This window comes from Corvus hawaiiensis, chromosome 23 (assembly GCF_020740725.1).
Source record: "Corvus hawaiiensis isolate bCorHaw1 chromosome 23, bCorHaw1.pri.cur, whole genome shotgun sequence".
Taxonomy (NCBI): domain Eukaryota; kingdom Metazoa; phylum Chordata; class Aves; order Passeriformes; family Corvidae; genus Corvus; species Corvus hawaiiensis.
In genome coordinates, this window is record NC_063235.1 from 4,208,087 (window position 1) to 4,235,675 (window position 27,589).

Below are 27,589 nucleotides of genomic sequence, written 5' to 3' on the forward strand. Positions count from 1 at the left end.
CTTCCAGCTACTTCCTTCTTTTGTCCAGCCATCCTTTATGTGCTGTAATTATCCATAATGGCCTGGCTCCGGCTCCGGCTGGGAGTCTGGCCTGGAAGCTGAAGGTCACTGCTCACGGGTCTGGGCCCATGCAGCACCTCCATGGGCATCAGGTGAAATCAAATAGTCTTTGTGTGGGGGCAAAAACCCCCTAAGCAGCTGTGGTGCAACATCTAAGAGAAATTTCAAAAATGCCCTCTTTGTAATCCTGCCCCAGAGCAGCCCTGGGATCCCCAGGGTGCTGCCCAGAATGAGGAGCATTGCCAAGTTACACGTGAGGGACAGGCTGGGGGACAGTGTGGGAATCTGGGAATACGAAGGAAGGGAGACACAGCCACAGTGGGCTGTTCTGCTGGATGCCGCCGGGTTGCTTTGGGAAGGAGAAGCCATGCAAAGCCCAGTAAGGAGACGAGCAGCTGTGGAGCACTCCTCTGCCTGTTCCCAGGCTCAACTGCTGTGGCAATTTCTAGTACAGGACTGCTCCTGTCCTACCCTCTCTGATCTACGTGCATGAGACAAGGACTATCCATGACCTCCATACACCCATCCGTCACTAATCAAATAATTTAATACAAAATAAACTAATTGTGCTGGCCCTGCAGTAGGATCCAGTGGCTGAAGCTGAGGCTGGAGCCTTATCAGTGCCTGGTACCATCAGAAAGGCAAGAAGCAGCATCCTGAACTAACAGAATATTTCATCTCAGCTACAGTTGAACTTAAACACTCCACAAAATCCAACCTCTTCTCCATGTGCTGGAGTCTGCAAAGAGCAAAGAACAACCACAGCTGAAACAGCCCTTTTTACCTGCTCCCTCCCAATAGCTTTGTGGGGCTTTTTTATCTCCAGGTGCAAAGAGTCACCAGGTTGTGACATTTAATTTTATAACAAGTTCACAGAAACAGCTGTCCTTCGCTTAAGCAGTATGTAAAGAAATTTTCTTCCATGCCCTTTCGTTAAATCTTATCCGTTTTGGTGTCAGGAGGGATAAAAATATCCTTAACACGAGCCACTCTTTTCTGTAACCATCTTTGGCATAGGCAGAAAGGTTCGGGTTGGGAGCTGGAGCCTTGGCCCTGTCCACAATCAACACCAACGACTACCTCCTCCGAGACTGAGCTCGTGCCCAGTGCTTGGAGGAGGCAGAGCAGTACCTCTGCCCCTCTGACTCGATGCTTAGGTAGGAGTAAGACATCCCCTCCACCATGACACAGTGCTGAGACCCCAAGCCACGCTCAGGGGCACCTTCTCATCACCCCGGCGAGGCACCTGTTACATCACTGGTGCCCAGGGAGGCCCCGCAACATCTCTGGGAGGGGCTGGTCCTGCCCCGGGCATGCAGATCTGCCAGAGACTCTTCCAGCTTTTCCTTACGATTCCGTGTTGATGACGGCTGTCACATTCCCTGGCCAATCCCCCACTGCTCCTGCTGTACAAACAGCCAGAGCCCAGACACCAACTGCAGTGGGCACACAGGGAATCCCCCGCGTGTCCACCTCCCTGCAGCAGTCCCCGTACTCGCTGCCTGCTGGCAGAGGCAACACCCAGGAACTTCTCTTTGAGCTGTAGACCAGTAATGACTTGCAGTGTTCCTTCCCCAATCCGCACACCGGGGCTCCCGGAGGTTGCTCCAGGATGGGTCTCTGGAGCAGAGTGCAGGAAGGCAATCAGCATTTCTCCCAGCACGGAGCACGCCGAGCTTGCTGCTGGGGAAAGCGACGGGCAAAGAAAATTTAAAAGATGAGCCGATACAGAGTAATAGTATGTTTGTAAGAAAATTAAAGATTTGCTCTTCAGCTGTTCCACGCTGGAGTTAGGAGACAGCTGGCAAATGGGAACGATTGGAAATGATGGAATAGATCAAATTATTTAAATGAGAAAAGAAAGAAATTCGCCCTAGCCTGGCCCAGCACGTTGACAAAGCAGCTCCCGGTCCGCGGCACGGGCAGCCCTTTGTCTCTGTCACCGAGGTCATTAAACTCCCGGCTGCGGAGCGCGGGCCGGGCACCCGCCGCGGTACCGCTGCTGCAGCGGCCCCAGCCCCGGCCCCGGCCCCAAAACCCCCACCCTGCCTTGCCCGGCGTCCGCCGGCGGGGACACCGGGAACCCTGGGGTCGTAAAGGACCCCCGAGAGCTTGAGGGACACCGGGCACCCCGCGATCTGCGGGACAGGGGCCCGTCGGGGGCAGAGGGAACAGGAGCACCCGGCGCTGCCGGGACCCCCGGAACCCCCGCGCCACCGCCCCGCGCCCCGCGGTGCCCGCCGAGGGTCCCCTTCGCCTCCCGCCCCGCGCCCGCCGCCGGCGCTGCCCTCGCCCCGGGGGAGCGGGCGGGTGCCGGTGCGTGCCGGGCTGTGTGTCGGGGTGTCAGCGGTGTGTCAGTGTGTCGGGGTGTGTGTCGGGGGTGTGTGTCAGGGGGGTGTGAGTGTGTCGGTGTGTGCACGCTCCACTCCGGGGCTTTGCGCGAGCCGCGCATCAGCGGTAGGAGGGGACAGAGCCGCTTCTGGGGCGCACCGGCAGCCCCGGCTCCGCAGGTGCCGCCCGACCGGCACCGGCACCGCACGGCTCGGCCCGGCTCGGCTCGGCCCGGCGCGGAATAAACGGCCGGAGCTGTGGGCTCGGCGCGGCTGCCGCGGGACGGGCCGGCGCGGCCGCTCTAAGATGTGCCATGAGCCGCCCGGCCCCGGCGCCGAGCGGCCGCTCCGCCTGAGCCCCGGGCAGCAGCCGCCCGCGTCCCCGCTGCCCCTGGGGCCGTAGGGCCGCGCCGGCCCGCGCCCTCCCCAACGATGCCCCATCTCTGGCCGGCGCTTTGCCGCGTCCTCTGGGAATACTGGGCAGCGCTCCTGGTCGGCGGCTTCTGGGGACAGAGCTCGCACGGGATGCCGCATGTCATCCGGATCGGTAAGGGCCGGCGGCGGCGGGAGAACTTCGGGGCCGGGGCGGAGAACGCGCTGCCCCGAGGCCGCGGCGGGGGATGCGGTACCGGGGCTGCGGGATGCGCTGTCCGATGCCGGGGCGGAGGTTCCCCCGGCGAAGGATGCCCTGGCCGGGGCTGGGGACGCTTCGCCTGGTGCCGGGGCGGAAGGTGCCGGCGGCGCGGCGAGGCGGGGGCTGTGTCCCAGAACGGATCGGGCAGCGCTCTCGGTGAGAGCAGCCGCCCCGGGCACGGTGCGATGGGGGTGCTGCGCACCTTGCGACGAGGAGAGGAGAATGCTGTACCTCCGGAGAGTGGGGTGCTGATTCCCCGGAGAAGGGGAATGCTTTGCTCCCGGAGAGGACGAATGCTTTGCCTCTGGAGAGGGAGGATGCTGAACCCCCAAAGACGAGGGATGCCGAGCACCCAGAGAGGGGGGATGTTGATTCCCTGGACAAGGATGATTTTTGGTCACAGAGATGGGGGATGCCGAGCCCCCGGAGCGGGGGGATGCTGAGCTTGTGACGAGGAGGGCTGCGGTACCCGGTGTGAGGAGGGGTGTTGAGCCTGCTGCAATAGGGTGCTGTGCAGAGATGCTTTGACCCAGGGCTGAATGTGCCCGGCACAAGGGACAGACAGCCCGGGGGGGCCCACGGCACGGAGTCCCGCTGCCTGGAGGATGCCAGTGGACTGGCTCCACTGCAGCTGTTGCTTAGAACCAGGCGTGTTTCATTAAATTGCTGAGGTTCTGGGGAAAATTAATTTTTAATAATGTTACATAAAGTAATTGCACAGATAACATCCTGGGAATGAGTCTGCGATCTTTCTTTTTCTAATTAAACGAGATACTTGTTTTAATCATGTCATGTAAAGAACAGCGCTGATTTCTGTTACATCCCATGAACTTTGCCATTGGTACACATTCCTAGGGATTTGCTGTCTGCCCACTAAAAATTATAAGGACGGGTTTACCTGCCTTTTCAGGGATCAAATTTTAACTCAGAGAAACCAGTGAAAACTGAATGGATTTGTGAATATTTTAAACTGGAAAAAATGGGTCTTACTTATCCCAGTGCAACTGCACAGCAGCAATATGAAAGCCAGAAAGAGAAAAATCCTGGTCCTGAGGGACAGGTGCTTTTTGAAGTGAAACACTGTCACCTCCAACACAGCTTGGAGTGGCTGCATGGCCCAGAGTGTCTCATGGACAAGGGCCTGATTCCTGCAGTGTGAGCATCTGGTCTCCCCCAGACTTCTGTGAATGGGGCGCTCCAGGCAGATGCTGTCCCGTGCACATGGTAGTGCCAGAAATATTGGCGGAAAAGGTTAATGGATCTGCCTCCGGGGCCTTGGGCCCTGGCGGCTGATGAACTTTCACTAGAGCCAAGCTTCTTAGTATGCTCAGCCTCCGCCTGGAACAGCTGGAAATGTTTTGTGCCATAGAAACCCACTCCCAGGAAGGCTCCGTTGCTGCTGACAGGGCGTGCTGGGCTTCGCCAGTCCCGCTGCAGGAGCGGAGAGGAGGCGTCCTACTGTGTGAGCCCCCCCTCGTCTGTCACCAGCCTGTTCCCACCAAGAGCACCGCAGTGCTGTGGCGGAGTTTCCCTTTCCGACAGGTCCCAGGGCTCAGATCCCCATCGTGACCGTGAGCGGGGGGGCTGTTGCAGCTGGGCTGCTGGGCTGGCAGCTCCTCCTGCTTTCGGCTTGGCAGCAGCGGGCCTGATTCTTGGTGGGCAGACTCGGCTGCTGGCAGGCTGGCCCTCCGAGGAGGCGGGCGAGGGGCAGCTGCAGCTGTGGCAGATGCTCGCGGGGGAACGGGCTGAGGCCGCTGGGGCTGGCGGGTGCTCAGACTCCCGGGAATACTCGCGTGGCTCATGGGGCGGATATTCAGGCTCAGAAGTGTCCCTGGGGCTCTGTGGAGATGTTTAGTCTCTCAGTGCCTCAGTTGTCCTGAAAATGGATTTTCTAGGCAAGGCTCAAAGCAATTGCACGAAAGGACGTAGTCCTCAAGGCAGAGACTGCTGCCAGCCCTCCACGGGAGCACTTGGGTCTGCTGCAGCTCTGCTCCCCTTCACCGGGCAGGCGGGTGGGCAGGCAGGAAGGCAGGGATGGAGGCAGGCAGGGGGGGTGGAGGCAGGCGGGCAGGAAGGGAGGAAGGGCTGCCCGCTGCAGGAGCACACTGCCAGCACTGCCGTGCCTTCCACAGGAACGGTCTCGCTTTACCTGCTGAGAAATCCCACAACGGTCAGCCCCTCATCGAGCTACCTTCTTGATCATTAAAATAAGAAAAGTAAAATATAAGAAAAGGGCTTTAATCGGGGCTGCAGGGAGATCTATGTTTACCTTCTCTCTCAGCTAAAGCTGGCATCATTTTGTGACCTCTTTTTCAGCCCACTGAAAAACTGCAGCTTCTTGCCCTGCATTAATTTGTGCAAAGCTGCCCTGGCTTTCAAGTAATTATTTTAATTATTAGGTTATGCCAAGAAGTGGAGAAAACTTAAGTAACTATTGGTTTAGCACTGAAAATCAAACCAGAGAGAAAGCAGGTAACTTCTCAAAGCTCTCTTTTTTTCCCCTGTGAAGCTGAGTACTAAAATAAATACAGGGAGAGATAGCTAAGAAAGGGAAGGAAAAGCCAAAAGCGCTTTCTCTCACCAGTAAAATATAAATATTTAATCTACACATCTAAACATAATCTATACATGCACTCGTACAAATAAAATCTGTGCCTTGTTACTGGATGGGTTTTTAAAGCAGGAGTTTGTAGCTGAAGCTTATTCAACAGCTGCTCGGTTATTAAGCAATCTGTTAAATATTTGAAAATGCCGTATCAGAAACACCATCCAGAGCTGCTCCAAGTGCTCAATTCAGCTCCGAGTTACTCCGGAATAGAGACAGATAAGGGCAGTGGTGTGAGGAGTTGCCCCGTGTTTACACCCGGTGACGGAGCCTGCGCTGCCGCCAGTCCTCACTGCGGCTGAGCTCCGGGAGATTACACCTGGCATGACGAGCTGCACGGAGCAGCTGAGTACTTGCAATATCGTGCCCCTCGTATCTAGAAGCAGTGAGAGCGAGGTGATTACGGTACCGTAGAGAGCCCATTTGCCTAACCTTTCACTTGGATTAAAAAGCGGTAGTAGCACCCTTCAACGCGACAGACGAGAGCTTGATGCCATTTTGCAGAGCTGATGGCACCGTCCCTAACAAAGCAGGGCGGGATGACTGGAATCGGTGGCGCAGGTGGAGCAGGACTGGCGGCTCCAGCAGACCCATTCCAGGCACCTCTGCTTTGCTGAAGCATCCTCAGAAATTACTCCGAGTGACTATTTTGATGGATGATGTGTTAGCGAGACACACGTGCGGATCAGATGCCAATGGGCTGAGATCAGTAAATTGTAAAGGACAGACCCCCGACACCAGCCAGGCAGCGGAAGCTGGATGTGGGGATTCCCGGGTGGGTTTGCACTCAGGTGCTGCTGAGAAGGTGACACCGCTGCCATCACTGCCCTTGGCCACCTACTGCTGCCAGGAGTGCAGCTGATGTGGTGCCTGCCCCCGCCGTGGGCAGGAGGACAGGAGGGTCCCAGCCCACCCTGCCCTTGGGTCATCCCAACCCCAGCTGTGTGCTCCCCTTGCCCCTCTGCAGGAGGAGTGTGCTGGGCCAGGGAATGAGTTCATTTTCCTTGCTATATTTTAAAAGGCATCTCCTCCACTTTTGTGCCAGGTTTTTTGCTAAGGTTCTATTCCTGCTGATATTTGTGGCAATAATCCCGCCTCAAGCATGTCTGACAGTCCCACTGCTGTATCTCTGTAGTCGTTGTGAGCAGGATCAGTCTTCAGCAAAGCTTTTAAACAAACAACCCCGCATGAGGAATTTATCGGATTTTATTTCTTGTAGTGTCTTTCTAAGCTGTATTTGTGTAGAGAAGGGGTCAGAGCATTGATTGTTTGTATGATTTGCAAGTAACACAGAAAATACAATCAAATTGGAGTCTGTGAGAGAAAAATATCATTGATTATTTTATATAAATACATAGAAAACAAATTCTGTGGATAATTATCCTGCTCTATGTGATTGACTTTTCTGAAGCTTATTATGCCTGTCAGGAATTTTATTTTGAAACCACCTTCCCACACTCTGCAAATGAAGTTGTATTTTTAAAAATAAAGGCAGAAACAGGCTTTTCCAGGCTGAAAAGGCAGCACCCAGGGGCTGGGAGCTGCACAGCCATGGGGACATGAATGCTGGAGTGGGAATCCTCAGAAAGGCAGCTCAAGGGTTTTTCTGCTCAGCTTGTGCCTGGTGACCAGAGTAGCTAGTGTTCTTTGGGGAGGCTGGCAGGATGGCACAGCGTTGGATGACACCAGGGTGTTTTTAAATCACTCTATTGCCCTTGTAGCTTCTCCTGCATTCCCTTGGGCATTTCTGTGACCATGCACCCACTGCTCAAGCATTTAATGGTTGATAAAGTTATTTCAGGTCATGAGACGTTTTGTGTGTCAGATAACACATTCTGGTAATTTCAGCAGGATAGGAGGGCGGCAGTGTAAATTGTTTGGTGGTAAATTAATTCTGAATACATTTGAATAACAATGTTAACTCTTTATCGCAGAATAGTCCAATTATTTGATCTTGGCATTCTCTTGAGAACTTCATACAGGAAATGAAGATCAAACCACAAACCAGGAGAGAATAGACTCTCATTTATCACAAGGCAGGAGAGACACCAAACCAGACAGCTCAGTGCTGGGCTGCTGCCTCGGGGCACATGGACAGCCCTCGGGCTGGAGGCAGCAGGGTATGTGCACAGCTTGAGGGGTGAAGGAGCCTTGGGTGGGCTTGTTGTGCGCGGAGAGAGGTGGATGCACATACTTGACACCGCGACACACTGACACACCCTGGGCACACTGACACACACCGGGACACACTGACACACCCTGGGACACACTGACACACCCTGGGGCACACACAGACACACACCAGGACACACAGACACACACCGGGGCACACTGACACACCCTGGGCACACTGACACACACCGGGACACACAGACACACACCGGGACACACAGACACACCCTGGGGCACACTGACACACCCTGAGGCACACACAGACACACACCAGGACACACAGACACACACCGGGGCACACTGACACACCCTGGGCACACTGACACACCCTGGGACACACAGACACACACCAGGACACACTGACACACCAGGACACACAGACACACACCGGGACACACAGACACACACCGGGGCACACTGACACACCCTGGGACACACAGACACACACCGGGACACACTGACACACCCTGGGGCACACTGACACACCCTGGGACACACAGACACACACCAGGACACACTGACACACCAGGACACACAGACACACACCGGGACACACAGACACACACCGGGGCACACTGACACACCCTGGGACACACAGACACACACCGGGACACACAGACACACACCGGGCACACTGACACACCCTGGGACACACAGACACACACCGGGACACACTGACACACCAGGACACACAGACACACACCGGGACACACTGACACACCCTGGGGCACACTGACACACACCGGGACACACTGACACACACCAGGACACACAGACACACACCGGGACACACTGACACACCCTGGGGCACACTGACACACACCGGGACACACAGACACACACCGGGACACACAGACACACACTGGGCACACTGACACACACCAGGACACACAGACACACACCGGGGCATACTGACACACCCTGGGCACACTGACACACCCTGGGGCACACTGACACACCAGGACACACAGACACACACCGGGACACACAGACACACACTGGGCACACTGACACACACCGGGACACACAGACACACACCGGGACACACAGACACACACCGGGGCACACTGACACACCCTGGGCACACTGACACACACTGGGGCACACTGACACACCCTGGGGCACACACAGACACACACCAGGACACACAGACACACACCAGGACACACAGACACACACCGGGGCACACTGACACACCCTGGGGCACACACAGACACACACCAGGACACACAGACACACACCAGGACACACAGACACACACCGGGGCACACTGACACACCCTGGGCACACTGACACACCCTGGGACACACAGACACACACCAGGACACACTGACACACCCTGGGGCACACTGACACACCCTGGGCACACTGACACACCAGGACACACAGACACACACCGGGACACACAGACACACACCAGGACACACTGACACACCCTGGGACACACAGACACACACCGGGACACACAGACACACACCGGGACACACTGACACACCCTGGGCACACTGACACACACCAGGACACACTGACACACCCTGGGGCACACTGACACACACTGGGGCACACACAGACACACACCAGGACACACTGACACACCCTGGGGCACACTGACACACCCTGGGCACACTGACACACACCGGGACACACAGACACACACCGGGACACACTGACACACCCTGGGGCACACTGACACACACCGGGACACACAGACACACCCCAGGACACACTGACACACCGGGACACACAGACACACACCGGGGCACACTGACACACACTGGGACACACAGACACACACCAGGACACACTGACACACCCTGGGGCACACTGACACACACCGGGACACACTGACACACCCTGGGGCACACTGACACACCCTGGGGCACACAGACACACACCGGGACACACTGGCACACACTGGGACACACTGACACACCCTGGGGCACACTGACACACCCTGGGGCACACAGACACACACCGGGACACACTGGCACACACTGGGACACACTGACACACCCTGGGCACACTGACACACCCTGGGACACACAGACACACACTGGGACACACTGACACACCCTGGGCACACTGACACACCCTGGGGCACACAGACACACACTGGGACACACTGGCACACACTGGGACACACTGACACACCCTGGGCACACTGACACACCCTGGGACACACAGACACACACTGGGACACACTGACACACCCTGGGCACACTGACACACCCTGGGGCACACAGACACACACCGGGGCACACAGACACACCCCAGGACACACTGACACACCAGGACACACAGACACACACCGGGACACACAGACACACACCGGGGCACACTGACACACACTGGGACACACAGACACACACCAGGACACACTGACACACCCTGGGCACACTGACACACCCTGGGGCACACAGACACACACCGGGACACACTGGCACACACTGGGACACACAGACACACTGGGACACACAGACACACACTGGGACACACAGACACACACCGGGACACACTGGCACACACTGGGACACACTGACACACCCTGGGCACACTGACACACCCTGGGGCACACTGACACACCCCAGGACACACTGACACACACCGGGACACACAGACACACTGGGACACACAGACACACACTGGGACACACAGACACACACCGGGACACACTGGCACACACTGGGACACACTGACACACCCTGGGCACACTGACACACCCTGAGGCACACAGACACACCCCAGGACACACTGACACACACCGGGACACACAGACACACTGGGACACACAGACACATGCGTCTGCGGCATGGGAGCTGCCTCTTGTGCTGCAGTGTCATGTCTGGTTTTATCACCAGCAGGTGCAAATCCACCTCTATGAACTTAATCTCTCCATCTCTGATGTTTTTATTAATGAAACTAAGCAGCGGTTGGTGTAAGGAAAAGGTTCCTGTAAAGCCTGCACGGCGCAGCCACGCACGGAGCGACGCTAAAGCCATTCTGTCTCCAGCAAAGCTGGGTCCGTTTTTTCCCGGAAAACGAAGTGCTCCTTGGGTACAGAGGAGCAATTTCACTGAACTAGCACTCCTAAAGGAAGTTCAGCTTTGCCGCCTGTCGCGATATGCCATTGGCGCCCAGCCGGGCCCCGCATCGGCAGAGGGCACTGCCCCGCCGCGCTCCCGCCGCCCTCCTCCCGGCCCAGCCTCCAGCACGGATCTCCCGGCACTTGCACGGCGCCGCTGTGCCAGAAGAGCTGCGATGCTGGAGTCTCTCGTGGAGACACGGTATCAAACACGCCCGGCGCGCTGTTTGTAGCCGGCATTAAGCCTCCTAATCCAGTGTAATGTGCGTCTCCACCAGTTTCGTCGTCTCCTTCCCCTCCTTTTGGCTGCAGCTTTAACGCGATGCTTTTCCCTTTGCACACCAGAAGACGGGCGTAAAAGTCTCTGGGAAAGGCAGATAGCGAGTTGAAAGCACCAGAACCATGGGCGAGGTGGGATAGAGGCAAATACTGAGAAGAACTGAGGGCTGAAAGAGAGGATAAGAACTGCTCTACGGCGGTGCTGCTGGAGGGAATAGATGTGGAACAGGAGAGCTGTGCCTCTTGGATATTCCAGCTCCGTTTGCCAGGCAGGGATTGCTGCAGTTTGGGCTGATGCAGAGGGGATTCAGATGGGATGGGGGTTCATGCATTGATACATTGATTTGTGTTATTAACAGCGAAAACAGGGATAATGTGCTGCCATTTACCACTTGTAATAAAGACTAAAATAGATGCAGGTCCTTAGCACAATCGAGAGCTCTTAAAGCAGGTGGAGAGCTCAGCTCATTGCTTTGTCTTTGCTCCTCCACCAGCTTTTCTTTGTGGTTGCCTTTGTTAACCCCTTCTGCCTCCTCTCACCCCCTCGCTGTGCTGCCCCCAGGGAACCCACAGCTTCACTGCTCAGGTTTGCACTATGAGACTCTCACCATGTCAGCGTTACCTGGGTCCTTGTGCTTTTAATCTGCAGTGAGACACTGAGCATGAATACACAAATAGGGATGTGACTGCTCTGTTATTTCTGGCAGGGAGGATCATCAGGGAAACGTCGTTCAGCTGCAAACGGCTGAGGAGAGCGTGGGGTACCCCTGCGTCAGAGGCAACCCCAGCGCTGCTCTGAGCTTCCCCCACACTGCTCAGCTCTGCAGCACCGGCAGGAAGAGAGGGAAGCAGACACCAGCCGTTGGTGAGAACGGCCACCACACTGTATCTGTATTATTTAATATTTCAGTCCAGGGACCTCGTTAGACTTTGGCTTTTTTGTTGTGCCCCAGCCAACAAGCAGCACCCCGCTGTGCTCTCAGATTCATAGAATAAAAATCAGAACTGGGAAGTAGTAAGGGAGCAACTGGCACATTCTGTATCAGCTTGTTGTGCCTGGGACATTCAGCACAGCAGCGTGACCTGGAAAGCAGCAGGAAGGACTGGGCTTCCAAAGGCATGGACCATGTGAGTATGTTCAGAGAAGTTTTTAAGCAGACAGATAAACCAGCTAATACCAAAGGCACAAAACAAAGACTTAAAATTACATAAGTGTTCAGATAAGTGCTTGAATTTGGGCCTTGCACTTTGCTCATCATTCTGGAAACGGCACTGGGGATCCCCTCTGAGGGGTACCCAGCTCCCCTGGGACTGGAGCACTCACTGTTAAACAGGCTTTTGAGACAGACTTCAATTTCTTCCTTGGCTCTTGCAAGCAGCAGCTTTAGGAGTAGCAGTGGTGTCCCTGTAGCAGATCGGTGGAAATGGTGGTTCCTACCTCCAGTAAGGACTGGGATGAGGCCGTTGACTGCTCTGACAGAGGCCACTGGGCACTCATCAGCTGGTAATGACACCTGATGGCTACAGCATGTCTTTTGTTCAGACTGGGGACTTGGAGGTGAACAGACCAGATCTCTGAACTCACCAGCTCCCAGGTGAGTAGGAACGTACGTCATTCCCAAAATAACAGAGCTGGTACTGCAGAATCCAAACTCGATTAGAGACGTGGAAGTGTACGGTGAGAGAACCAGCATCGCCGTGGGCGACTTCCCCCCACTCTAATGAATAGACGGCTGTCAGCCCGTACTTTTCTCCCAGGAGGAAGCAGTAAATAAAATCTGGTATAACCCACAAATTTAGCTGAGTTATGGCTGTCTATTGGGACTGAAGTGTTAGACTTGTTGGTTCGTTTTGCAGTGAATTCAAAGCACTCTGAGCGAAGTCACAGCAGTGATTTTAAATTCCACCCCCTGTGAGACACCATGCCTGCCTGGGCACATGGGCTGAGGGGGCTTTTTCCTGGCTGCAGCAGAAGTTTTGTCTTGGGAGCAGGGTGGATTTTGTTCTGAATGGAGCAAACAGCCACAGCACCTGCTCAGTAGAGGATACAAGGCTGGATGTCATAGAATCCCAGAATGGTTTGGGTTGGAAGGGACATCAAAACTCATCTCATTCCACCCCCCTGCCATGGGCAGGGACATTTTCCACTAGACCAGGTTGATCTAAGCTCTGTCCAGCCTGGCCTTGGACACTTCCAGGGATGGGGCTGATGTATCCCTGGGGGTCTGTCAGATCACCCTGCCCACTGCTGGCACGCTGCACTCCACAGAAACAGCCCCTTGGCCACACGAGGGAGAGCCTTGGGAAAGACACCAGTCCTTTAGCACTGCAGAACTCTAGGATGATGTTCTTTGATTGGATGTGCAGCAAGAGGTACATCATGATTAACCTTAAAAGCTTAAGCTTTTTCTTTGCCTGTGTGAGACAGATTTATAATATTTTCTCTTTCTTTTTTAATGCTGGATTCTTAGTGCAGACAGCGATTTATTGAATAATCAATCTCCTTATCTATGTAATATATTCAGGTGATCCATCAGTGCCAGATAATCAATCCAGCTCAGGATTTTAAGTGTATATATGTATACTTGTATATATATGTTCCTCCTGCACTGTTGTCAGGCCAAGTAATGTCTCCCTTTCTGTGCTCCTTTTCCAGTGACTTTTGTTTATGGTGTGTAAAAGAAACCCCCGACGTTATATTACACCTTGTAAGTTTTACGGTACTTGAGAGGTTTATGCGCTATGAATGTAAAGGGCAATGCAATAACGCAAAGGGCAGTGAGACATTTTTAAGCGCAGAAGGATATACACGGAGCTGAGGAGATAAATCTGGGCGGATAATCGTCCCACTGTGTCTCTCCTATTTATGAGAGGAAAAGACATTCACTGCAAATCATGCTTCAGGTCACTTGTGCCCTGGTCTCTGCTCTGCGCTGCATTATTGGCTGCTTTAACTGCTCTTAATGTGCTTTGGGATCTCTGCCCTGGTTCAGAGCTCTGTCCAGGCCCAGTGGAGGGGGCTCAGCCCAGGTGTGATGTGATTCCCCATCACCTGGGTGGTACATTGGTCTTGTGCAGCTCAAGGACTGGGGTGCATGGAAGATGATGCGTCTGTCCTCCGTGAGTTGGGAAAGGGCTGAGCTAGAGAAAGAACCGTAGGAGGAAGGAAGAGGAGTCACAGTTGCCAAGTCTGAAGCTTATGGGTGGTTAACTGGGGAAGAGGAGCCTGGGTGCAGCCTCCCACAGTCTGGGTGTTTGCTGCTGGAGTTTGAGCTGCGCAGGAAACTGTTCCGAGAATAGGTCTGGGAACTTCAGCAAACACTGTTCATATGAGGAGAGGAACTTCTCGGGGCAGTTTGCTCTTGTTAGATGTCTGAAACAATCAAGCCATGAATCCCTCTCAAATGTGAATATTCAGAATTCAGCATTTGCAATTAGCAGTAGAATTGGAGACAAAATGCCATTACTTTCAGAGGTCAAGATAAGTTGTATACAAAGGTCATTGTTCCACGTGCTTCATTCAAAATCCAATTTGTTTTGTGGGCTCACGATGGCAGAAACACTGATGATTTTGCTATTGCCACATGTTCGGTACTTTCTGTGCAGGAAAAGATTTTGCCTTAATTACTTTCAGTTTTAACTGTCTGGCACAGAGACAGGATTTTCCTGATTTGAACCATCTCATCAGAAGTTGGGAACCTAACTGAGATGGAAAACCTCGTGATGTGGCAGAGCCCCTTGGAGTTCCCAGGAGCAGGAGCTTATGGCCGGTGTCCTGCAGCTCTCCAGAATGTCCCTGGGATGGGAGGAGGGGAGAGGAAGCTGCAGGAGAATCCTCTGAACCCATGTCCCTCCCATCCAAACGGTTCTGCACATCCCAGCACCTCCTGCAGCTCCAGGTGCCATCACTGGTGCCATTTGTTTCAGCAGTAATGCCCATTACCAATTTAAGCTGAACCAGGGACCTGTAAAAAGGAGGTTCTTGGTTTAAATCTCTGGTCTATAAAATCTTAAAGACCTGCTCTTCCTTTATAGGGAAAGAAAACCATTTTCTTCCTCATTTTATGCACTTTTCTTCTTGCGAATTTTTATTTCTGCAAAAGCAATTTTTGTCATCTTTGCTTAGACGAAATTCAAAGCAAGACCCTGGATGTTTTGCTTCAGGGTGGCGTCTCATCTTGGCTCACAATATTTGAATGGAAACAGGATCTGTAGTTTTCTTTCCTATTCATCTACATCACAGCGAAAGGGTTGTCCGGAATGGGTGTTGCAAGATCTTAGATAAAGCCAATAATATTTTTTGAAATGTAGGGCTTGCCCCTGCACAGTTTACCAAATTCCCTTTAGGTTAAAATTTCAAATGAAGTGTTGAATACAGGGAATGTTCAATTCTTTGAGCAGCTACCTTCTACCCTGTGGTGTATTCCAATAGCCAGAACTGACTTTGGATGTGTGCCCATCTATCTACAAAGGATCAGTTAAAAAAATAGTTAGAGCCATCTTCACTTAATTTTCTTAGATATTAATGCAGTGATTTCTATTTGAGGAACGTTTTCCCTTCTGCAGTGTAACTTCATCTATGAAATGTGGCAATTTCAATTGCTGGATCCATTTCCTCCAGCTGGAGGAAGGGCAATGGCACACAGCACCCGGAATCCAGCCTGAGCTGCAGATCCCCCCTCTTTACACCATGGATTTGCATTTACTTTTAGAATATTTCGGAGGCAATTCGCACCTAGTTGACTGTCACTCACTTTCCTTCTCTCTCTTACTCCAAGGATCACACACACAGGCTTGGTGTGAAGAAACAACTCATCCTTATGGATGAGCCACAACCGAACCCCATGATCCTTCCTCAGGGCTGAACCTGGCAGGTGTGACCTGCCCTGGAGTGCTCCCTAAACATCAGCCCCGGGCCCCTGGCACAGCCACTCCCTCTATGACTTTCATCTCAGATGCTGAACTCCCCTCCTCATCCCCAGGCCTCAAAAGAGGGAAGAGATGATCACAGTTGAAATCCTGAACAAGCTGTACTTCCTGGTATTTTAAGAAAATTCTGAATTTTAAGAAAATTCAGAGTTTCCTCAGCAGCTGGATGGGATTTTTGCTTATCACCAGTGCTTGGGAACAGAATCCTCAGAATGTTCCTGGCTTCCTAAAGATGCTGTGAGATGCCACCAGGCTGGGTGACAGCAGTGGTGACACTGATCACCCACACTGACCTCACCACCACAGGCAAAGGAGTTTACACGGAAGGTTCCCTCCAGCCTGGTGACCATCGATATTTAGTGCTGGCCCAGGCACCTGGTCTCTATATTCTGACTGTGTTATTAAGGTCATTCCATGTGCTTACACGACTCTTTGTGCTTTGTGAGTGTTTGTGGGGAAACCAATTTCCATATGAATTATGGAAGTTGATACCAACAGGACTGTAATTCGTAAATTGTTCTGACAGCAACATTTTGTAACAGAACACAGGGAAACCAGGGTAATAAAACTTGCCATTAAGGGAGTGGACTTGTGAGTCCTAGAAAGAATTCTTGTCCAAGGATTATTTATGATCATTGCACACCAAAATGTGTTTTTGCATTTTTATTGCTGGCAAATTACTTGTAAACCCACCAGGGAGCTAATGATTTTTCCTCCGAGGCCATGCAGCTTCGTTTTGGTTTATATATATCCATTTCTGTGGCCAGTTAAGCCGTCACTTTTGATTTATAATAACAATAATTATTTCAAAATAGCCCGGGTGTTAAAGGGTTAACTGTCCTTTGACTCCAGCTGTCAAAATCTACAGGACAGTGATTCCAGAGGAGAATGGCTGGTGGTGTCTGGGCAGGTTTTCCCCGGATCGCTGTAATGGTGCTAACTACCTCTAATGGAGAGCACGGATTATTTATGTTCTTCTGCAGCTTCTCATTAATTTTTCAGAGCACCTGCTTGAAGAGTTCCGACTTCTTGGCTTCTTCACTAGTGTTACCTGTTCAACAGTGTGGAGCAGTGGAGGTGACACTTCAGAAAGGAGCATTTCGGTTCAGGCTGCTCTACAGGGGGAGAACAGGAGCAGGAAGCTCCAGGCAAGAATGTGGGAGCAGGGGCAAGATTTTGGCGAGGTTTTAGTCTCCCCAGAAGGGCTGGCTGGTGCAGGGGCTCAGTGCCCCGAGCCTGCCAGGAGTCCCATCGCCCAGGGCTGGTTGCCAGCGCTGAGCTGTCCTGGACACCCTCCGGGGTAGTCCAGCTGTCCCAGCCCCTGACACACAGAGGCTTTTCCAGCCCCGCATCACTGAGGGGTTCCTGTGCCCAGAGCCTCCGGTGCAGCCATCACTGCTCCTGCTCCCACCCTGTCAGCCTGAGCTCAGCTGTGCCACCCGTTATGTCCTGTCCCCCAAATGCCATGGGTGCCTCCGTGCCACTTTACAGGACAACCGCTTTTACCCACTCCCTCCTCGGGATGCTCTGGTCATTCACAGCAGGAACACCGCAGCTGCAGGGAGCAGCAGGGAGCTCAAAATCAGCCTTACAAAGTTTAACGGAGCCCTAAATTATTCCTTGCCGTGGCTTCCAGGGTGATGACACCTCTTTTTTGTGATGTGCAACCTTGGACAGACTTTCCTGGTGCAACAGAGGCAAAAGATGCCTCCAAGGATCACTCAGTGGTGCTCATCCACCGTTGTCATTCCAGCTGGCATTCCCTGGGAACAAGTAGCAAATGGATGGAGATGTTTGTTAGGTTTTGGGGGTCATGGAATGTTTGTACTTTCATTACCAAAGTCAGTAATGACTAATTGCATTTTTGATCGTAACAGAGGAGTTTGTTAGAGCCACATTTCCTTTATGGATTTTCAAAGCCTTATTTTTAGAGAAATATTTTTTGATCTATTGTTGGCTCCTGTTCTGCTCTATTACAGACTCCCTGCATGACTTTGAACAAATGACTTTGCTCTTCTGTGCCTTAATTCCGTACTTGTAAAATAGGGCTGAGCATACTCCCAGCTTCTCTGGGCTGTGGGAATGGGAACGGTTTAAAGCCTGCAGATGTCAGTAGCCGAGCTTGCCACACCCAGCAGGATCTTTGAGGCAGAACAAACAGATATGAGCAGGCACAACCCTATTACCAGTGAAATACTGAGATTATAACCCGGGCCTCTCTGACTGGAGCAATTCTGGGAAAAATGAGAATATCCTAAATACACTTAACTGCTTATTTAATGTAGATTTTAGAAGTTATTTATCGAAATTTAGCAACTGTTTACTCAATCTGGGACTGGAAAGCCTTTAAAACATACTCTTAATAATCCCTTCGTATTTAACTAATGTACAATAGCGTGTGCTATTACATCGCAATTACATCCTATTTGAGACACTTAATTAAAAGGGAGGCTGTAATAAGCTCCCGATGGTTTGGCTCCTCAGCCAGACCCACACGATGGAGGATTTTGCCTGTCAGCGGGTGCCAAACGCATCCAGGAATGACACGGTGGCAGCGTGGAGCCGGTCCCTGGGTGTGTGTGGGGCTGGGTCTGTGTGGGGCAGGGTCTGTGTGGGGCTGGGTGTGTGTGGGGCTGGGTCTGCGTGGGGCTGGGTGTGTGTGGGGCTGGGTGTGTGTGGGGCAGGGTGTGTGTGGGGCTGGGTGTGTGTGGGGCTGGGTCTGTGTGGGGCAGGGTCTGTGTGGGGCTGGGTGTGTGTGGGGCTGGGTGTGTGTGGGGCTGGGTCTGCGTGGGGCTGGGTGTGTGTGGGGCAGGGTGTGTGTGGGGCTGGGTGTGTGTGGGGCTGGGTGTGTGTGGGGCAGGGTCTGTGTGGGGCAGGGTCTGTGTGGGGCTGGGTGTGTGTGGGGCTGGGTCTGTGTGGGGCTGGGTGTGTGTGGGGCTGGGTGTGTGTGGGGCAGGGTGTGTGTGGGGCTGGGTGTGTGTGGGGCTGGGTCTGTGTGGGGCTGGGTCTGTGTGGGGCTGGGTGTGTGTGGGGCTGGGTGTGTGTGGGGCAGGGTCTGTGTGGGGCTGGGTGTGTGTGGGGCTGGGTCTGCGTGAGGCTGGGTCTGCGTGGGGCAGGGTGTGCGTGGGGCAGGGTCTGCGTGGGGCTGGGTGTGTGTGGGGCAGGGTCTGTGTGGGGCTGGGTGTGTGTGGGGCTGGGTGTGTGTGGGGCAGGGTCTGCGTGGGGCTGGGTGTGTGTGGGGCAGGGTCTGTGTGGGGCAGGGTCTGTGTGGGGCTGGGTGTGTGTGGGGCTGGGTGTGTGTGGGGCAGGGTCTGCGTGGGGCTGGGTGTGTGTGGGGCAGGGTCTGTGTGGGGCTGGGTGTGTGTGGGGCTGGGTGTGTGTGGGGCTGGGTCTGTGTGGGGCTGGGTCTGTGTGGGGCAGGGTCTGTGTGGGGCTGGGTGTGTGTGGGGCTGGTCCATTCGGGGCTGGGTCTATGTGAGGCTGAGTCTGTGTGAGGCCGGTCCCTGTGGGGCTGGGTCTGTGTGGGGCTGGGTCTGTGTGGGGCTGGGTGTGTGTGGGGCTGGGTCTGTGTGGGGCAGGGTCTGCGTGGGGCTGGGTGTGTGGGGGGCTGGGTGTGTGTGGGGCTGGGTCTGTGTGGGGCTGGGTCTGTGTGGGGCTGGGTGTGTGTGGGGCAGGGTCTGTGTGGGGCAGGGTCTGTGTGGGGCAGGGTCTGCGTGGGGCTGGGTGTGTGGGGGGCTGGGTCTGTGTGGGGCTGGGTCTGTGTGGGGCTGGGTCTGTGTGGGGCTGGGTGTGTGTGGGGCAGGGTCTGTGTGGGGCAGGGTCTGTGTGGGGCAGGGTCTGCGTGGGGCTGGGTGTGTGTGGGGCTGGGTGTGTGTGAGGCCGGTCCCTGTGGGGCTGGGTGTGTGTGGGGCTGGGTCTGCGTGGGGCTGAGTCTGTGTGAGGCCGGTCCCTGTGAGGCCGGTCCCTGTGGGGCTGGGTGTGTATGTGGGGCTGGTCCATTTGGAGCTGGGTCTGTGTGGGGCTGGATCAGCAGGGTGGTGACCCAAGAGGGCTCTCAGGCCTTGGGGATCGCTCCTACTCCATATGGGATGGCTTCAGTCCCGGGATGCTCTGGGAGAGAGGTTGGGCCATGTTTAGTTTCCGCTTCTGGATTCCAGAGCTCCCCAGGACTGGAATGTCACTGCAAGGTCTAGGGTGCTCTTCAGAAGCAGCTGCCCATCACAGCAGCTCTGGCTTCATCGCTGCCATGGGAATCAGCACCCGGCCCTTCCCTGCAGGGGCCCCCTCCAGCTTTGACCAGAAGTTCTGATGTGGAGGAGCAGCCTTGGAAAGTGCACCAAGGCCGAAATACTGCGTGATGTTTGTGGGAACCCTGGAAATCCTGCACTGCTGCCTCCCTGCTGGGTGTCTGAGCAGCACATGGTCTGCCCTGCTCTGCCCTGGTCTCTCCCACAGCTGGGAATCATAAATCTGGCACACAGTACCATGCTGGTATGATAATCCTGCTCCGTGCCAGGCTGTCACAGGCAGGCTCCATGGAAGAGCTCTCGGACATCTGTCTGCAGCCAGCTGCTTGCCATCCCACCAAGTGACTGCTCTGCCTTTCTCAAATAAAAAATAATAATCCAAGCCCCCTTTAATTCTGTTTGAAATCAGAATTGACAACAGCTTTGTGCTCACTCAATGGCAGGATATGAAATTAATTTGTGTAAGTTATTTTTTTGCTTTTAATTTATCAGCCTGAGATTCAAAACCAAGGAACACAGGGAGGAATGAGGAATGCCTGAATCTTTCAGGGGTGGAGCTTGTTTATCCAACTGCTTAAATATAGCTCTTAATTGTGTGGCTGATCCTACAGTACAGGGAAAGGAAGGCAGGATAAGAGATCCTTCTGCTCCCTGGGTCACTGTCCAGGCCCTCACTGTGGTGCCTGTGCAGCCCCTCAGGGGTAGCGAACCCCAGAGCGAACCAAACACTTCTCCTACAGAGAACTGATAAAACAAGTACAGAGGGATCTGTGTGTGGCAGCTCTTCGGCTTTTGCAGGGGATTTCAAGGCCAGCCCCGGTTTATGAGCTGCCCATGAACCCAGTGCACAGTGTCTCATAAAAATCCCATTTTCCCCTCTCAGCTCTGCAGTCGTATTTAGTTTGCAGTCTAAGTCTAATAAGAGGATCAACGGAGGTTTTGGCAGGGAACGGTGCCAGTCCGGAGAGCAGTGACCGACGCAGCCACATATTGGCTGCAGAAGGGAAACCCGGGGTGGCAGCCCTTCCCTCCCAGCCATGGGCCAGAGGAAGCTGTTCCCTGGGATTTTGGCTAGGAAAGGAAGGATGCTTCAAAGTGAAAGGGAAACAGAAAGCTCGGTGTGGTTTTTGTTGTTCCAACTGCTTTAAAATGATGTTTAGATTTCATGTATTGGTAATTACAAACACTTGGGTGGTATTTAATGCCAGCCACTGATGGATGCACTATAATCCTATAGAGAGAGAACACGTTTGTTTTCTGAGGCTAACTCCATACAATCTGTTATTGTGTGATGTTGAATACTTTGAGGGTTGGTGCCTTTCAGTGTTGAGCATAAAAGCCAGGCCTCCCCGACAATAACCTCCATTAATCAGGCTTCCCCAGTCCTCAAGCCTCGGAGACTGCGATGTCTTCTTTGTACACCAAAGCTTGCCGGGATTCCACAGTGAAAAACCTCCCACCGATCTCCTGCTCTTTCATTTTTCCTTTATTTGGTTTAAATGGGAAAATATCCTCCCAGTACAGCTCCCACTGCTTTAGCTGCATCGCCACACATTTCTTTTAAACTAACCGACAGCTTATGGTGAGAAGGAGAAGCAGCTGCAACTTGCTGGGAGCACGGAAACTTCACTTCCAGAGGATTCAGCTCCTTTTGTTTTCCACAAGAGCTGTTGAGTGCTCAGAGCTTTAAAAAATACGGCCACTCATTCAGGGTCCTGAAACATGGATTCAGGGGAGAGGTGTTCTGCAGGCTTTCCAGAGAGCTGGAAGCAGGAATGAAGATCCTCCAGAGCCCCACTGTCTGCTGTACTTGGCTACATTTCCACAAACTCCCATGGGAACTGAAATTTTGGTGCTTCAGCTCAAGTTTTCATCTCTGTTGGAGTCCTCAGCTGTGCTGTTCGATACGTCCCAAACTCCCCAACTCCTCTGAGCGAATGGGAATGACAAAATGCAGGATCACTCCAAAGTGAGCCTGCTTTTATTTACGTGCTGAAGTATGCTGGGGCTTTCAGAGCCACGTCCCGAGTGGAATCACTGCAGTGGCAGGGCCGGGCTGAGCTGGGACAGCAGCCGTGCACTGAAGAGAATGGGAATTCTGGGTGAGAGGGAGCAGGACCACAGGGCTGGGGAAGGAGGTGTTGGTCACCTGGCTGAGAAAGGGGGTTTGAGGAGAGCAGACGGTGCCCCAGGGCGGCGCATCCTTTTTCTCTTGGGCAGCTCCAGTGGGGGTGCGCAGCGTCCCAGCTTGGCCAGCAGAGCACAGCCAAGCCCCTGCGGTCAGCCAGCTGGCCAGATTCCTTCAGAGCAGGAGAGGAGATGGGTTTGTGGCGCTCCTTGGGGAGAAGTGCCCTCCACAGTGATTTAAAGCACTTTGGAAAAAGCCAAAACAAGCAAGAAAAGCCAACCAAACTTGGACTGCAGCTGGACACTTTGGTCTTGAGCAGTGTGTAACCTTGACCTCATCCAAGCTGTATTTTCCTCCTGAAGTCAGTCCCTGCCTGTCCTTGAGGGGCAGTTTCTCAATGGAGAAAAGACTCCTCTGAGCTGCCAGCCAAAATAAACCTAATTGTTGCATTGTGTCTGAGCAACTCTGAAAGTTGCCAGTAACAGCTATCTCAGACCATCAAAATCAACATAATTTTAGTCTTAATTGCTAAGTATTGCTGTAGAAAGACTGGTTGTCTTTCTGCTCCAAGTCTTCACAGTTGCTCTTCCAGGTTTCAAGATGCAGCGAAAGTTTTTGGGTTGGTTTTTTTTTTCACACTACGTTTCAAATGCTTCATTGTCAAACTGGTTAAAAGCCCTTATTTATAAAATGTGTGTGTCTCTTTCAGCTTAACTGAAAAGGCATTAAAATAACTGCAGCTGTGGAAAGAATAATTACAGCGAGATTTTGTCAAGGACTCTCTTGTCTGATGTTGCCATCTGTGACATGGTGAATGCAAAGATCATTTGAAACATAGGCGGTTAATGTAGAGAATAATTTCAGAGCTTTCGATATTTATGGTAAATTATTTAACTTTATTGTTTGGTTTTATGGCCTCATTATTCCGTGTCGTAAGGATCTCTGCTTTTTGTGTTGTTCTGCACTTCAATTTCCACTTTGTGAAGAAAAGTACCCTGCAGTAAAAGTAACATTTCACACATTTCAGAAATGTTTCAAGGAGACATCATACTAATCAGGTTATTTTCATGCACCTAAATATCATCCTTGATGCCTTTTAAAAAAAATCTGCAGAGAAAGATCTTATTGACCAGGTGTTAATAGTCAGTCCTTCAGGCATGGGCAGTGACAGGGGCTGGTAAACACCACATTGTTGCATTAATTTTCTTCTGTCTCTTAGAATATCGTTTCTGAGACTCCCTCTGAGAGGACATTGCTGCATTATTTCCTTCAACAACCCCCGATCGGCCGAATTAGGAACAGACTGTCGCACTGGAAATGAGTAGTTGGCTGCCAGAGACACAGAGAAGGGGACTTGGCTTCCCTGAGACTGGCTGCTCTGTACACAGGGCTCACGCTGGAGCCAAGTTCATGTGCTCATTAGTCAAATGAGGGCAGGCTGTGGGGTGGCTCCTGCGTGGGCACTGCTTGGCTCCCCGTGCTCCTCCAGCTCCGGCTGTGTGTGCTCCCATGTCCCCTGCACGTCCTGCCCCTTATCAAGGTGGGGAAAACACCCGTGTGAGTGTTTCCCTCATATGCCCAGGGTGCAACTCCCCCACTCAGCTCTGAGCACGGTGCGAGCAATTGTTTCCAAGGAAGGTGATTCCAGGAGACTGTGATGGGGTGAGGGTCACCCTGGGTACAGCACCCACTGTGCCTGTTCCTCGCTGGGGCTCCTTACTGCAAACCACCCCCTCAAGCCTTACTGGGTAGTCCAGGGAATGGTGCTGCTCACAGAGGATGAGGTTTGCTCCTTCTGGGGAACTTAACGTGGCTCCATCTGAAAAGCATCCACCAGAATTCCCTTGGAGGTGCTGCAAGCACACCTTTAACATCACTGTGGAGCACAGCAAGTGCCTCCATCAGCCTTCCCTGCTCTTGAAGTGCTTCCACAAGCCCAAGGATACCTGAGACAGCCCAGCAGAAGTATTTTGTCTGATGTGAACTTTTCAGTGGGGTTGTCTTTCTGACAGCTGAGGGCAGCAGCTCCATTGTGTGGTGGCTGTCCTGGGCAGCCACTTTGTAGAATGAGGAACAGAGTTTGGGAGGGATTAGGAGTCACCTGTCTGTCCCTGCAGAAGAGTCTCTTCCCACCAGCCTGCCTTCTGCACCAACTGTGTGTGCCCTCTGCAGCTGTGCAACATCTGGATCTCTGTCTGGCTCTGTCCATGCTAAGGAGGCAGGGGCACCACAGCCAGAACACCAGAACAGCTCCACCTTCTCCATGGACCACTGGGGAGGGGCACGGCTGCACTGGGAAGAAGCACAGCTGCTCCAGCCAGGAGCTCTGCCCTGCAGATACATGTTTGTCTCCAGGAGATTATTGTGGGCAGATCTGGAAACCATCTGAGGGGGCTGAAATGCTGCAGGAGATGGGAGGGGAAGGTCGGGAGCCCGGGGTGCATAGATGTGCAGCAGCAAGTGTGCAGAAACTCGAGCTTAGTGCAGCCAACAGGGCAGAGGAGGCAAATCCAGTTGCTGTGGGCCTACTACAAAGGGATCTAAATTGGGAACAAATGTGTAGGTCAGGGACTAGTAGATAAGAAATCAGGTAACGTTTATTTTCCTATCCATAATACAGACCTGAGGCAATTCCCTGTTTGCCCTCAGCCATCCAGGGGCACAAGAACCCCTCAGGAGGTTCTCCTGAGCGTCACTTCCCACCTCAGGCTGTACTGGAGGCTTTGCCACATTTAGCTCAATCTTTCACATTTCTGTACCTAAAATTAGATGCCGTGCTCCATCCCTGCACTCCTGGAGTTCCCAGCTCTAGGGAGGTCGATGCGCAAACGTCTGCATGCACATGAAGAAATATTTAAAGAACAACATTTGCAGACCCCTGGAAGCCAGACACTGCCAGGTGTTCCTTTATTTAGAGGAAAAGTGAGTTTGTGTACGCAGGTGGTTTATGCTTTTTAGTAAATTTTGGTAATTTGTCTATCCCTGGTAACTTGCTTTGCAAAACAATGCAGCTGATTTCAGAAACAAATGAAGCAAATGGATTCAGAACTGTGCAGCTGATAAAACACAGGCAGTAGTCAGGACAAAACGGTTCCCCACTAGCTACTTTTCCTTCCCTCTGAGCAGCGATGGTTTCTAAGCAGTAGCATCTCAGAGAGTGAGAGTTCCCTGTCCAACTCAGTCCCAAGTGGAACAGGAACCTGGTCCTGCAGGGCTCAAGTCTCACCAGGATGGGGGTTAGGAGCCAAAAAACACCAGTGGGAACAGGAAAACTCTGGAGCTCCAAGACAGCCTCAGGTATTGACAGCAGGAGCATCATCTTTGGGATTCCTGGTTCCTGAAAGACTGACTGTTTTAGTGACGGGAATGTAAAGGCCCCAGAAATCTCTCCATGCAGTGACGTCATCCAATGGGATTTCTCTTGCTCTGCATTGTTCAGGGCATGCGAGGCAAAAGCCTTCCCCCTTTGCCAGCAGTTCTTTGGACAGATGGACACAGAAGCCAGGAGCCAGCCATGGTTCCTCACCCTGAAAGGCTCTTTCCTGCAGCCTCATGGTTTGCGTATATAAGAAAAGCCTGTGCAGGGTTTGCTTTGGCCCTGAGGAGGTGGAGCAGGAGGGACAATGGTGAATGCAGGCACCAGGTGAAGCACATGGTGACAAGGGCCAAGTTGGCTCTGTCCAACTGCTGCACGTAGGAGACAAGGTCAGAAACTTTCCCTCACCCTCATTTTGCATCCTGAACAGAGGTTTGTTCCCAGCCACTGTCTCAGCCCACGAGGTACCACTGGCTGGTTTTGACACGAGCCCGTTTAAAGCTCTGAGAGGCAAAGCCTTTCTCCAGGGATCCCAGAGCTGCGGGTCTCTGCCAGCAGCATCGACTCCCTTTGTCCATACGTTTCTTTTCCCCGTGCATAAAGGCACAGATGGCCAAGCCCTGGAGACAGGCACCCGAGGTTTGCAAGGGCACGTGCGCGCTGGGTGTGCGTGTGAATGCACGCTTGTCTGAGCAGAGCCCGGAGCCTGCGCTTGCTGCTGCCACTGCAAAAGGAACTACCCAAAGCTCCAGAGCTGGTGCTGCACTGGTGCCGGCCCACAGGGAGTCCTCCAGCTCAGTACAGCTGCAGTGAACGGTGTGTGCAGAAATCCCAGTGTGTGGTAGCCAATACTCATCGCATGCACTGAGGTCCTTGGACCTGAAAAACAGATACTAGGAAAAAGCTTCTGCTCTGCCGTTCCTGGATGTGGCTGCAGCAGGCCTGCTGTCATCAACACTGAAGGAGGTTAAAAATTTCAGGTACTTCTGTTCTCTCTGTGACTTTGTAGCTTGACACAATGGGAGCTGGTAGGGCAATGGAATCAGACAGCTCTGAAACAGCCCTTGAAATACCAACCGGCCAAAGTGAAGCTCTACACCACATCCATCTGCAACGGGGCAGTGGAACAGAGAGGTGCAGGAGGACATTCATGCCACCTGTGGGCTCACGTTCTGCCTGTGGACATTTACAGCAGGAGCGCAGGGGATGAGCAGGACAGTGCTGCCAAAACAACACATGGACACAGGACTGTCCGAAGCCTGTGCCACCTCTGCCTCCCTGCCCCAGCTGCTGCACAGCCCTCACACATGGACAGAATTCCCAATGCTACACCACAGTCAGGGAATCCATGCCAGCAGAAACTGGGGCTGCTGGCCCAGTTACCACCAAAAACAGGCAGGAAAAAACTCTGCACTCACTCGTAAGCAAAGAGTCTTCATGCTCTTTGGTTTCTTTTCCTCTGGCTCTCATACTTGTTAACTCAAATTAACATTCATAATGCAGAAGCCATTGGAACATGCCTTCCAGACTCACAGCCATTCCTGTTATGGTCAGGATTAATCACATGGGATAATTAGAGTATTAAATGAAATAATTATAACATTATGACTCTAATAACCAAATTCATGGATATTAGCTTCTGAGAAAAGACAAATAGAGGAACCAGAGAAGTTTCGATGGATGCCTCTAGCTGCATTTTTTTACTTTGCATTTTTGACTTAAAATTCCCAAACATCTCCCACACTGAGACAACTCCCTGTAATCTGAAAGGGCAAGGTAGGGTTGGAGCTATGGGGCTGGTGGCAAG

At 52.9% G+C, this 27,589-nt stretch overlaps 1 protein-coding gene across 1 annotated transcript in view; it reads left to right on the top strand.

Moving 5' to 3' along the window:
• The first annotated feature begins 2,595 nt into the window (after window positions 1–2,595).
• Window positions 2,596–27,589, top strand: part of GRIK3 (glutamate ionotropic receptor kainate type subunit 3) — a 110,344-nt gene continuing 85,350 nt past the window's right edge. Inside the window, exon 1 of the mRNA XM_048327059.1 lies at window positions 2,596–2,937. Coding sequence (XP_048183016.1) covers window positions 2,823–2,937 — 115 coding nt within the window. The 5' untranslated portion in view covers window positions 2,596–2,822. The remainder of the gene's footprint in view (window positions 2,938–27,589) is intronic.